Consider the following 14,430-nt stretch of genomic DNA (forward strand, 5'->3'; position numbering starts at 1 on the left):
CCCATCCATGTTACTGACATTACACTGCACATCCTGGACCGATCCATGTTACTGACATTACACTGCACATCCTGGACTGATCGATGTTACTGACATTATATGGTTTCAGCTGGCTTGATCTATATTTATTCTATGCTGCTCCTCCATAACTTTGTGTACAGAAAAGTGTGTAGTTTCTTCATAATTGTATAAAATGGCTCTTATTTACATTTGTATGGATAAAATGGTGCACACATCGTGTTGGAGATAGGACTTCCTGCTGTCAGTGTGATCTCTTGGCCCCTCCTCTGATCTGCAGGCACTGTATCCTGTGTCTATGGGTTGATGATAGTCATAGGAAGGATCCCAGGAGCGGTATATGCAGTTTGCTGTGTGCAGTAGTCAGATCAGACTGATCAGCGTTCCCTGGCACCATATAGTCAGTGCAGGAGGAGGTGGATCAGCCATGTGCAGCTTCCTGTTTGTTAGACGTACAGCCAGACTCACAAGCAGCTCTGTGTGTAGCAGGGGGCTGATCTCATCGCTCTATAGCAGAGTTTTTTCCAAAATGGTGAGTAGGTGAATGCTGGGAGCTTTCCTTTCTGGGAAAACAAGTGAATAATCCTTGTGTCAGTTCTTTAAATGTCATGTTAGGGCTGCAGCCAACACACTGAAGTTGCATCAGAGAACCTCCTGCTGCCTATACAAATGTTAAAGACCAGCCTGCAATCTCGTGTGTATCAGGTTGATGTCACAAGATTGACCTTGGAAAGGTCACTTAAGGGCTCATATCTTTTCATCTGGATAGATTCCATAATGCTGTCTTAAAGTGACTGTAAAGAAAACATTTTTATTTTAAAAAATAAAATAACATGTCATGCTTACCTGCTCTGTGCAGTGGTTTTGCACAGAGAAGCCCTGATCCTCCTTTTCTTGGGTTCCCCTCTGGTGCTCTGTGCCCCTCCCCCTTGCTCAGTGCCCCTATAGCAAGCCGCTTGCTTCCCAACCGGCTCTCTCTGTGTCCGTAAGACACAAAAAGCACAGCTCAGCCCCACTCCTGCTTCTCTCAGCCAATCAGGAGGGAGAGCCGCGGGTCTTGTGCACATCGCTGGATCAAGATCAGGCTTAGGTAAGTATTACCGGGCTGAGGGGGAGCTGCACACTGAAGGTTTTTTACCTTCATGCATAGAACGCATGAAGGTAAAAAACAGTCAGCCTTTACAACCACTTTAAGATACAGTCAGTAATATAAAGCATTCTGTGAATGAGCAGGGGAGATCCTGTCGTTCTTTTGCTCCTCCTCTTTTCACAGAATGCATTGCATTGTGGGACAATAATAGTAAGAGACCTGTAAATAGCAGAGGGAGCAGGTGATCGGTGCAAGTTGTTCACTTGCACAGCCAGTGCTGTTAACTTCAGCACCAAAGGGCTGCTGCTTTGGCAGTATCAGGTAGCATGAAGAAAGGATTTAAAAATCCGTTTTATTATTAAAGTGTTTTTTTTTGTTTAAAAATAACAAACTTGTTATACTCGCCTGCTTTGTGCAGTGGTTTTGCACAGAGCAGCCCAGATCCTCCTCTTTTTCGGTCCCTTGCCAGCACTCCTGGCCCCTCCTTTCTGCCGCGTGCCCCCACAGCACGGAGGCTCGGCCTGCCCCCTCTCTCTCCTCATTGGCTCACTGACTTTGTCAGCAGCAGGAGCCATTGGTGCCCTGCTGCTGTCTCAGCCAATTAGGAGGCAGAGTCCCAGACAGCTGAGACTCTCGTGCAACTTTGCTGTCTCGAGATGGGGCTCAGGTAAGTATGAGGGGGCTGCTGCACTACGGACCTAAAAAGTGCCCGCAGGTGGCCAAGACCTCATGTCTCCCTCTCTTTTAAAAGCTTATGGTCACTTTAATGACCATAAGCTTATATCAGAATTGTTCAGCAGACTGTGCTGAACAATTCTATAACTCTGATCAGCGAATTACAATCCACTGATCAGAGTTATTAACCTTTAATGTGCCACTGCTTCCCTACCCCCTGCTTCTCCATCTCCCGTCGCTAACTTTCATCTTAAACTGCCCCCTCCTCCTTTCCTATCCCCTTCGCCCCCACCCCCCCCCAGAAGTGATTACCCCCCCCCCAAACCTGATCCCCCGCAGCTACCATCATTAGCCGGCATTCCCTCCTCTGCCGCTCCCGACGGCTTCAGGTACTGTATGGGGCTTGGGGATCCAGATGTGTCCCCCCCACCCTGCCAGTCAGATCACCCCCTCCCATACTGCCCCCGATCTGGGGCCGCTCCGAGCGGCATCTCTCCTCCCCCCTCCTGCAGCTTCTGGGGGGAGGGAGCAGTGCAGGTGGGAGTAAAGTTGGGGCTTGGGAGGGGCTTGTTATACATGTGTTTACCAAGCCCCCTGTTGTACAGTGGATATAGGCAGCAATCGCTTCTATATATACTGAGAGCTGATACATAGTAACTCTCGCAGTTTACTATGTATCAAACCGTCATTTTATGAATGAATGGAATCTCTATACAGATTCCTCATTCAAGTAAAGTGCTGTAGAGAAAAGGGACTACCTTCAGTCCCTTTCTCAGTCTAAAAAAAGACCCCCCCCCTCCCCCCAAAAAAATAACTGTAAAAACAAAACAAAAAACCCCACAAACATAGTAAGACCCCCCCCCAGGTCCGCCCGCACTCACCCCTCCGTGGTGACGCCCCCCACAGCTTCTCCTCACGGCCAATCCGATCCATTCCGATTGGCCAGGAGGTGAAGCTGGAAGACAATAGCGAATATAAATTTGTTATTGTCACAAGTGGGTGGGTTCGGGGTGCTCTGCTCTGCGCCCCGAGCCCAACCTTTTTCAAGCCAAGTAGAGCCTTGGGCTCTAATGTGGCTTGAAAAAAAAAAAAACGTATGAGTCTGCTCCTGGTAAGAGCCCTTTCATATGGAGCAGACTCTGTCAAGCAGATCCGCCTGCTCAGCCGGGAATCTGTCTGCCGATCCCCGCTGAGCAGGCGGATGACAGGGTCCGTGTCCGCTCCGCTGATGCCACGGACACAGTCTGCTGTTCTCTATGGGGCGATCGGATCGAAATGGACCGCCTATCCGTTTCCATATGTTACCATCTGATCCGATCTGCTAGATGGATGGGGATTGGAATCCCCATCTGTCTGTTTTTAGCGGACTAGACTGGATTGGATGCAGGTGGATTTAAACGGACACATGTCCATTTACATCAGCCTCTCCATAGAGAACATCGGGTGGTCCAATTGGGCCTGCCTGAAAAATGAACAGGCAGACCCGATCAGTCTGTTTGTGTGAAAGGGGCCTAAGGCCTTGTTCACACAGGGCATACACAGCGTACCTTTACAGGGATGCACAGGTATTCCGTGCATCTCTGTGCAGGCAGTCCCATTGATGTAATTTGGGATGTAGCAATTGCACGCACCGTTGCTCCCAATTTTACATCCATGTAGGTCTGCATGTCCCTGAGCTCACACTGTCTGCGTTCGGGGTCATGTACCCACACCCACAGGGATGTCAGATTGGGAACAGCAACTATGCCTGTGCAGCCGTTGCATCCCAATTGGCATAAATGGGACTGCCTGTATGGGGGTGCACAGAACACCTGTGCGGGTAAATATGGCCCTCCATGGACATACACTTTAGTATGCCACATGTGAACGATGCTTTAGTTGCAATTTAGCAGGGATTTTGTAAGTTATGTTGTGTTTATGTGCACTATTAATGATTTTAGTGTATATTTAGTGAAAATAGCGATATGATGAATATTTGCGCAATTATTGTGAGGTCCAAAAAATCTGTAGCTTTTTTTTTTTTTTTTTAATTCTACAGGTCATGTGCTTTCAGAAAATATCTAGTTTGAGGGGTCTTTTCAAATTCTGAAAGCTGTAAGTGAAAAATAATTTAAATTTACAGTTTTGAGTACCTTCAGTTTTCACCATTTCACAAAAAGGTGCAATTTGAAAATGTACAAATATTTGTTATTTATTAACTCAATACCGTTTTAACTTTTATATGTACTAGGAATTTAGCAGGAATTTTGTACATTTTGCCATGTATGAATCCACTATTAATGATTTTAGTGTATTTTTAGCGAAAATGTTGTTTTGATAAACATTTGTGCAAATACTGTGGGGCCTAAAAAATCATTAGCACCTTCTTTTTATTCCAGAGGTCATATGCTTTCAGAAAATATATGGTTTGGGGGTCTTTTACAAACTTTGAAAGCTGTAAGTGAAAAATGAAAACCTCCAGATTTTGTGAGAAATTTTTGGGTGCATTCGATTTTCACCATTTTGCAAAAAGGCGCAATTTAAAATGTACAAATATTTGTGATTTATTAACTCAACACAGGATAAGCTTTTATATTTAGCAGGAATTTTGCATAATTGTGTGTTTTTAACTGCTAATAATGCTTTTAGTGTATTTTTTGCGACAATTTTTGTTTTGATAAACATTTGTGCAAATACCATGGGGCCTTAAAAAAACAGTAGCACCTTCTTTTTTTTTTTTTTATTCTAGAGGTCATATGCTTTCAGAAAATATATGGTTTTGGGGGTCTTTTCACTAATTCTGAAAGCTTTAAGGGAAAAATGAAAACCTTCTGATTTTTTGAGAAATTTGGATATTTTACATTTTTGCATACATTTGTTTTTCACCATTTTCCAAAAAGGCGCAATGTAAAAATTATTATTTTTTTGTTATTTATTAAACCCATACAGGTACGCTTTTACATTTAGTAGGGATTTAGCCGGCATTTTGTAAAATATGCTGTGTTTTTATCTGCTAATAATGGTTTTAGTGTATTATTTGTGAATATATTGTTTTGATGAACATTTGCTCAAATACCGCAGGGTCTAAAAAATAAGTAGCACCTTATTTTTATTCTAGAGGTCATATGATTTCAGAAAATATATAGTTTTGGGGATCTTTTACAAATTCTAAAAGCTGTAAGGGAAAAATTAAAACCTTGAGATTTTTTGAGAAATTTTGGATATTTACACTTTTGTGTCTGTTCAATTTTCACCATTTCGCAAAAAGGCGCAATTTAAAAGTTACAAATATTTGTTATTTATTAACTCAATACAGGTCAAGCTTTTATATTTAGTAGGAAATTTGTAAAATTTGGTGTGTATTTATCTGCTAATCATGGTTTTAGTGGATTTTTACCAAAATTATTGTTTTGATAAACATTTGAGCAAATATCGTGGGATCTTAAAAATCAGTAGAACTTTTTTTTTTTTATTCTACTGGTCCTGAAAAAGCAAAGGAAAAATTGCAAAAATGCTCTGGCCACCTGAGTGTAAAAATGAAGCACAAGGCCTGGCAGCGAAAGGGTTAGGATAAAAAACCTTCTGCCTTTAAAACCATTTTAAATTACCTTGGATGTCTGTTTGGCACTCTCATTGGGTAGTATGTAGGTTTTTAATGCTGACTGTGTCCCCATTAGGAAGTTTAACCCTTTCTATTTGCCCTGTTTATCGTTATTACCAAAAGTAAAAAAAAAAAATCACAATTTTGGGCTTGTCCCTGGAACAGTGTTAACCACTTCAGCCCCGGACCAGGCCATTTTTTGCGATACAGCACTGCATTACTTTAACTGACAATTGCGTGGACGGAAAGTATTCAGACCCCCTTAAATTTTTCACTCTTTGTTATATTGCAGCCATTTGCTAAAATCATTTTAAGTTCATTTTTTTTCTCATTAAAGTGGATGTAAACCCGAATATTTTTTTTTTATATATATCCTACTGTAGAGTATAAGATTTCCTATCATTTGAGCCCGGTCTTGCCACACAGAGTTAATCCATCTCTGAGCAATCCTCTTTTATTGTTCAGTGAGATAAATCTTGACAAACTGAGAAAAACTTTGTCAAATCCTCCCCCTTGCTGTGAGTGACAGGTGATTTACATCTTGTGCATTAGCCTAAGAGACATGCAGTATTTTTTAATTCCCTCCCACTCCTTTCTTCAGCAGCTCTGCAAGGATTGGCTGTATCACACCTCAACATGATTTGGCATGCTGAAGTCATGTGGTTACTTTCCTGTCTTTTCACTGGGTGTTAGAGATCATAGCAGAAGTTCAGTGTTAGAAATACACAGGAGAAAATGCATATTGACAAGGGGAGTGTAGAGGTGGGCGGGGAGTCTACTGACATCACGACTCCACCCACCGAGCTCCAGACAACAGACCCACCCACAGAATATGCAGTTTTTCAGCTCTCATAACAGACAGAGGAGAGACATTTGACAGGTAAAGATACATGCAGGAGGCATGTATATCCTTATAGATAACCCCTATGGCAGTAGAAAGGATGACATTGGGTTTACATCCACTTTATTGTACACACAGCACCCCATATTGACAGAAAAACACAGAATTGTTGACATTTTTGCAGATTTATTAAAAAAGAAAAACTCAAATATCACATGGTCCAAAGTATTCAGGCCCTTTGCTCAGTATTTGGTAGAAGCACCCTTTTGATCTAATACAGCCGTGAGTCTTTTTGGGAAAGATGCAACAAGTTTTTCACACCTGGATTTGGGGATCCTTTGCCATTCCTCTTTGCAGATCCTCTCCTGTTCTGTCAGGTTGGATGGTAAACGTTGGTGGACAGCCATTTTTAGGTCTCTCTAGAAGATGCTCAATTGGATTTAAGTCAGGGCTGAGGCTGGGCCATTCAAGAACAGTCATGGAGTTGTTGTGAAGCCAGTCCTTCGTTATTTTAGCTGTGTGCTTGGGGTCATTGTCTTGTTGGAAGGTAAACCTTCGGCCCAGTCTGACATCCTGAGCACTCTGGATAAGGTTTTCATCCAGGATATCCCTGTACATGGCCGCATTCATCTTTCCCTCTATTGCAACCAGTCGTCCTGTCCCTGCAGCTGAAAAACCCCCACAGCATGATCCTGCCACCACCATGCTTCACCGTTGGGACTGTATTGGACAGGCGATGAGCAGTGCATGGTTTTCTCCACACATACCGCTTAGAATTAAGGCCAAAAAGTTCTATCTTGGACTCATCAGACCAAAGAATCTTATTTCTCACCATCTTGGAGTCCTTCAGGTGTATTTTAGCAAACTGCATGCGGGCTTTCATGTGTCTTGCACTGAGGAGAGGCTTCTGTCGGGCCACTCTGCCATAAAGCCCCGACTGGTGGAGGGCTGCAGTGATGGTTGACTTTCTACAACTTTCTCCCATCTCCCGACTGCATCTCTGGAGCTCAGCCACAGTGATCTTTGGGTTCTTCTCTCACCAAGGCTCTTCTCCCCCGATAGCTCAATTTGGTCGGAAGGCCAGCTCTAGGAAGGGTTCTGGTCGTCCCAAACATCTTCCATTTTTAAGGATTATGGAGGCCACTGTGCTCTTAGGAACCTTAAGTGCAGCAAATTTTTTTTTTTTGTAACCTTGGCCAAATCTGTGCCGAGCCACAATTCTGTCTCTGAGCTCTTCAGGCAGTTCCTTTTGACCTCATGATTCTCATTTGCTCTGACATGCACTGTGAGCTGTAAGGTCTTATATAGACAGGTGTGTGGCTTTCCTAATCAAGTCCAATCAGTATAATCAAACACAGCTGGACTCAAATGAAGGTGTAGAACCATCTCAAGGATGATCAGAAGAAATGGACAGCACCCGAGTTAAATATATGAGTGTCACAGCAAAGGGTCTGAATACTTAGGACCATGTGATATTTCAGTTTTTCTTTTTTAATAAATCTGCAAAAATGTCAACAATTCTGTGTTTTTCTGTCAATATGGGGTGCTGTGTGTACATTAATGAGGAAAAAAAAATGAACTTAAATGATTTTAGCAAATGGCTGCAATATAACAAAGAGTGAAAAATTTAAGGGGGTCTGAATACTTTCCGTCCCCACTGTATTTTTAGTGAAAAAATCCCTTTAAGCGTATACTGATTGGTTTGCGCAAAAGTTACCACGTATACAAACTATGAGATTTTTATGGCATTTTTATTAATTTATTGATCTTAAGTAATGGTGGCAATCAGCTTTATCTTCCCCTTCTTCTTTTTTTTTTTTTTTTTTTTTTGCAATATTGCGGCAGACATATTGGACACCTAACTGACACTTTTTGGAGACCAGTGACAATATTAAAGTGATCAGTGCTAAAAAATGCACTGTTACTGTACTAATGACACTGATATAGAAGGGGTTAACATCAGATGTGATCAAATTATTAAATGTGTCCCTAGTGGGTGCTTGCTAACTGGATCACAGGTTCTCTATCTTATACCCTGTCAGAACGGCAATCTGCCTTGTTTATATAGGCAGATCGACGTTCTGCCTCTCTTGGGAACGATCGCGGGTGGCCTGCAGACATTGGGTCTGCTGGACCCACTGATTGGCTCCCCCTCTGACCAATAAGCGTGCAATTGCGCCTCCGGCAGCGCACGCGCACCCCCTTGTAGCTATTGCACGAGATCTCGTACATGTTCGTTAGGCGGTCGGCAAGTGGTAATAGAGGAAATCTTCCAATGGGGAACCAGGGATTCCCTCACTTTGGAGGAATTTACTCTCCCTTCCTGCTTTGGCTATGGGACAGGAAGTGAAGGGAAACCTCCCCAATGGGACACCGATGGCAAAAAAAAAAAAAAACTGACAATGGCTATAACCCTCCCTTACCGTGACCAAAAAAAAAAAAAAATGCTTTGTCTTTAGTTCTACTTTATCTGGGTTAGAAGAAGATAGATTTAACTCCCTCCCCCCCACTTCAACTGCAGCCTACCTTTGTCTTTGAGCCATCAATCTTTACTGTGCCTCTACTAAAGCAAACCAGTCTAGTCCTGGATCCACCTAGCCTGTTACTAGACAATTAAAGAACAGTAGTAGTTCTTACTTAATAAGGGCCCTACACCGCCCAGATCAAAGTATTTCTTCAGCGCATACTACCAGGTGTTTGTGATCAGCGGTGGACAAGAAACCTGCAGGTAATCACTTCTCATGCAGATACAGTAGTTATAGCATGTCATTGATTTGTACAGGTTTCCTGTCCAAAAATACACTGAGCTGGGCGGTGTCGGGCCCTAATCAGCCTTGTGCAGGAGCCCTTAAAGTAAAACTTTACCCATAACTACTTGATAAAAAATATTCTTTAGCAAGGAACATACATTCCACATGAATAATTATGCTATCAAAATAAATGTGTGCTGTATATTGCATCCAGCCATGTCCTTGTTATTTCTTGCCGGAGGCTGCTATTTTTTGAAGCCCAGAGCCCCTAAGCAGCTTTTAGGATGTAGGCTATCAGCAGATCAGCCGCTAGTGGCTCTGATTTTCAGCACAGTGCTGAAAAATAGAGAGCAAATGAGCATGTTCAGCGCAGGGTGAGACAGTGAAGGTTATTTACTAAAGGCAAATACACTTGGAAGTGCAGTCACTGTAGATGTGAGGGGATGCTCTGCTGATTTCTATCATCCAATCATGTGCAAGCAAAACTGCTGTTTATTTTCCTTGCATGCCCCCCTCAGATCTACAGTGACTGCACTTCCAAGTGCACTTGTAGTGCAAAGTGGATTTGCCTTTAGTAAATCAACCCCAGCGTGTTACTGGATTTCAAACAGTAAGAATATTATTAATATTTTACAGCGTGAAGTGAACTAGCAGGACTTCATTTTCTTGCTTACGTTTCATTTTAAAGTAGTAATAAACCCTCAGGGATTTTTAGCTGAACAGATTAAGCACAGTCAAATAAACATTCCATAGTAAACTTTGTTACATTTCTCACCCCATCACTTGCCGTTTACAGCTTTCAATGCTGCTGGCTCCTGCTCTCTGTGCTGCTTCCCAGAACTTCCGGTCTTCACAGGAAAGAGTTAAAGGGGTTGACGTGCCTTTTCTCGGCTATTGATTAGATAGATTGATAGCAGCGCAGCCATTGGCTCCCGCTGCTGTCAATCAAATCCAATGATGCGGGCGGGGCCGAGGCCGAGGCCTACATTCGGCATCTATGGACGCCAAATGCTGGACTCGGGAGCGCGCCCGCAAGGTAACCCCCCGGGAGAGCGCTTCTCCCAGGTGGTTATCTAATGCGGGGAGGAGCCTAGAGAGCCGCCGAGGGACCCCAGAAGACGAGGTTTGGGGCCACTCTGTGCAAAACAAACTGCACAGTGGAGGTAAGTATGACATGTTTGTTATTTAAGAAAAAAAAAAAAAAAAAAAAAGGAATCTTTAGTATCACTTTAAGGCCCCTTTCACATGGTCAGACCGTTCAGGTCTGCCTGTCAGTTTTGTCGGTGGACCTGAACGGGCGCTCCACGTCGCTATGGAGTGAAGGGTGTCAACGGTGACATGTCTGCTGACATCCGACCCGGTCTGATCCGCTAAAATCAAATGGATGGCCCTACGTTCGCATCCGTCCCTATCGGATCAGGTGAGATCTGATAAAACGGACATGTTGTCCGTTTTTGTCCGATCTCTCCATGGCGACCAGCGGCGCTCGACAAGCCCCTCCCCGCTCAGTGAACAGAGAGGGACCTGTCATCCGCTGGCTCAGCAGAGATCAACGGAGATATCTCCTGCTGAGCTGGCAGACAGAGGCGGACTCCGTGGCAGCGGATCCACCACGTGAGAATGAAGCCTAACAGTGGACAATGCCTCTATCCAGCCTGTTAGCTTGGAGAAGGAGGAGGAGAAAGAACCACAGTAGTGCCCAGCCATATTATGCTATAGTTAATAAAGAAAAGTGTGGCGCTAACTCAAAAATAATTCATGTGTGTGATCACTTCGTATAAACTTTCAACAATCTGTTACATACATGGGTGACAAATGACATGTACAATACTATTAAAAAGGTGCCACTGAAATATATATAGGAACAATTCCTAATAAATCTTCGCAAAGAGAAAAGAAGTCCAATCAACTTGATTCTAAGGGAAATGCAAAAAATATATATAATATAATGTCCTCCAAGTGATGCTCCACCACCCACGTGCCTCAGAAATTCAAACCAGAACTGAAAATTTAACCTTGGAGCTATGATGGATTTCTTGTAACCAACAGCATGAGTAGAGATGATCCCTTTTTTCTTTTTTTTCTTTAGCAGTATTTAGACAATATGACTCAGAGAAAACATATAGGAGATCATAGCATAACAAGCTCTTCAAGATAGGTAAAGGCAGGTAAATGTAGCAATGCCTACTTACATTTAAATGTGCTACATGTGAGCACTAGGGATGAGCCGAACACCCCCCGGTTCGGTTCGCACCAGAACCGGCGAACGGACCGAAAATTCACACGAACGTTAGAACCCAATTGACGTCTATGGGACTCGAACGTTCGAAATCAAAAGTGCTCGTTTTAAAGGCTAATTTGCATGGTATTGTCCTAAAAAGGGTTTGGGGACCCGGTCCTGCCCCAGGGGACATGTATCAATGCAAAAAAAACTTTTTAAAGTAAAAAAAAAAAAAAAAAAGTGAAATATTCCTTTATTGTACCTGGGGGGTGTCTATAGTATGCCTGTAAAGTGGCTTGTGTTTCCCGTGCTTAGAACAGTCCCTGCACAAAATCTAATTTTTAAAGGAAAAAAAGTCATTTAAAACTGCTTGTGGCTTTAATGTAATGTCGGGTCCTGGCAATATGGATGAAAATCAGTAAGACAAACGGCGTTGGTACCCCCAGTCCATTACCAGGCCCTTTGGGTCTTGTATGGATATTAAGGGGAACCCTGCACCCAAATTAAAAAAGGAAAGGTGTGGGGCCCCCAGGCCCTTTATACTCTGAACAGTAGTATACAGGCGGTGCAAACAAGGCAGGGACTGTAGGTTTGTTGTTAAGTAGAATCTGTTTGTGATTTTGAACTGGTACATTTTTAACGTGTTTAGCTCCAGCCAAAAAATTTATTTTAAGCTTTTTGGAAAACCTTGGGAAAGGTTATCACCCCTGTGACATTTGTTTTGCTGTCTGTGCTCCTCTTCAGAAGATTTCACCTCACTTTTTGTCCCAATGACAAATGTTTTTTGAAAATTTGGGGTTTTTTGTGAAACAAGGATTGGTGATAAAGCATCAGTGGAAAGGAGAAAAGTTTTTCCCATATTAACTCTTACTGGAGAGTATTTCCCTTCCTATGGGTAGATTTCATCTCACTTCCTGTTGTCTCCTTCCATTTGCAAGTAGGAGTGGTTTGTAAGTTGGATGTTTGAAAGTAGGGGCCTTCCCTATATACTCAGCAGAAATTTGAGCCTTAGGTGTTCTTGTGGCCACAACACTGTAAGCCCTCACAGGGCCCTGCTGTGAAATATTAGATCAATAATTGTAATTACATGCCCCTGTTGAACAGGGGCTGAAAAACTGGGGCTTTGGTGGTGGTGCTGGTGCTACAACACTGTAAGTCCTCACAGATACAACCCCTGGCAAAAATTATGGAATCGCCAGTCCCTGAGGATGTTCCTTCAGTTGTTTATTGTTGTAGAAAAAAAGCAGATCACAGACATGGCCAAAAACTAAAGGCATTTCAAATGGCAACTTTCTGGCTTTAAGAAACTCTAAAAGAAATCAAGAAAAATAATTGTGGTGGCCAGTAACAGTTAGTTTTATAGAACAAGCACAGGGAATAAATTATGGAATCACTCAACTCTGAGGAAAAAATTATGCAATCATGAAAAACAAACAAACAAAATAACACTCCAGCACATCACTAGTACTTTGTTGCACCACCTCTGGCTTTTATAACTGCTTGCAGTCTCTGAGGCATTGACTTAATGAGTGATAAACAGTACTCTTCATCAATCTGGCTGCAGCCTTCTCTGATTGCTGTTGCCAAATCATCTTTGCAGGTTGGAGCCTTGTCATGGACCATTTTCTTTAACTTCCACCACAGATTTTCAATTGGATTGAGATCCGGACTGTTTGCAGGCCATGACATTGACCTTATGTGTCTTTCTTCAAGGAATTTTTTTCACGTTTTTTGCTCTATGGCAAGATGCATTATCATCTTGATAAATGATTTCATCTTCCCCAAACATCCTTTCAATAGATGGGATAAGAAAAGTGTCCAAAATTTCAATGTAAACCTGTGCATTTATTAAAGATGTAATGACAGCCATCTCCCCAGTGCCTTTACCTGACATGCAGCCCCATATCATAATTGACTGTGGAAGTTTCCATGTTTTTTTCAAACAGTCGTCTGCATAAATCTCATTGGAACGGCACCAAACAAAAGTTCCAGCATCATCACCTTGCCCAATGCAGATTCGAGATTCATCACTGAATATGACTTTCATCCAATCATCCACAGTCCACGATTGCCTTGCCTTAGCCCATTGTAACCTTGTTATTTTGTGTTTAGGTGTTTAGAGATGGCTTTCTTTTAACTTTTCTGTATGTAAATCCCATTTCCTTTAGGCGGTTTCTTACAGTTCGGTCACAGATGTTGACTCCAGTTTCCTCCCATTTGTTCCTCATTTGTTTTGTTGTACATTTTCTGTTTTCAAGGCATATTGCTTTTAAGTTTTCTGTCTTGATGCTTTGATGCCTTCCTTGGTCTACCAGTATGCTTGCCTTTAACCACCTTCCCATGTTGTTTGTATTTGGTCCATGTTTTAGACACAACCGACTGTGAACAACCAACATCTTGTGCAACACTGCGTGATGATTTACCCTCTTTACCTACATACTAACAAGCAGATTTAATCTGATGCAGGTGTTAGTAATGAAAATTTACAGGGTGATTCCGTAATTTTTTCCTCAGAGTTGAGTGATTCCATAATTTATTCTCTGTGCTTGTTCTATAAATCTGTTACTGGCCACCACAATTATTTTTCTTGATTTCTTTTAGTGTTTCTTAAAGCCAGAAAGTTGCCATTTGAAATGCCTTTAGTTTTTGGCCATGTCCGTGATCTGCTTTTTTTTCTACAACAATAAACAACTGAAGGAACATCCTCAGGGACTGGTGGTTCCATAATTTTTGCCAGGGGTTGTACTCTTGGTGGGCCCTGCTGTGAAATATTAGATCAAGAATTCTAATTACATGTCCCTGTTGAACAGGGGCTGAAAAATTGGGCTTTAGGCACTGGTGCTGGTGCCACAACACTGGAACCCCTCACAGATACTCTAGTTTGAGCGCAGGAACTAGCCCTGCTGCAAAGAATTGCATGAAAAATTGTAATTGCATACCCCTGTTAAACAGAGCTGAAAAATTGGGCCTTAGGCACTGTGGCGGGACTGGCGGCGCCCAGAACCAAAAATGTTCTTACAAGCTATCATCATGATCATTGAGGAGGAAGAGGCTAATAACAGGATAATCACTCAGAATCAGCATAGGCAGTCTTTGAAGGGATCTGACATTTCAAAAAAATGTATTCGGTTACATCAGTAGCTGGTGGTGATCCAAGACTGATTCATTTTTATGAAGGTCAGTCGATCGACCGAATCGGTGGACAGACGCACCCTGTGATTGGTTACAAAGCCTCCAGCAGCACTGAATGTGCGT

The 14,430-nt window shown here is 42.6% G+C and overlaps 1 protein-coding gene across 2 annotated transcripts in view; it reads left to right on the forward strand.

The window, feature by feature from the left end:
• The first annotated feature begins 271 nt into the window (after positions 1 to 271).
• Positions 272 to 14,430, forward strand: part of PCBD2 (pterin-4 alpha-carbinolamine dehydratase 2) — a 696,436-nt gene continuing 682,277 nt past the window's right edge. Inside the window, exon 1 of one of the 2 annotated variants that reach the window (XM_073620815.1) lies at positions 272 to 550. In XM_073620815.1, the coding sequence (XP_073476916.1) occupies positions 359 to 550 (192 nt within the window). In that variant the 5' untranslated portion in view covers positions 272 to 358. The remainder of the gene's footprint in view (positions 551 to 14,430) is intronic. The other variant, XM_073620816.1, reaches the window with a different exon arrangement.

This window comes from Aquarana catesbeiana, linkage group LG03 (genome assembly GCF_042186555.1).
Source record: "Aquarana catesbeiana isolate 2022-GZ linkage group LG03, ASM4218655v1, whole genome shotgun sequence".
NCBI classification, from domain to species: domain Eukaryota; kingdom Metazoa; phylum Chordata; class Amphibia; order Anura; family Ranidae; genus Aquarana; species Aquarana catesbeiana.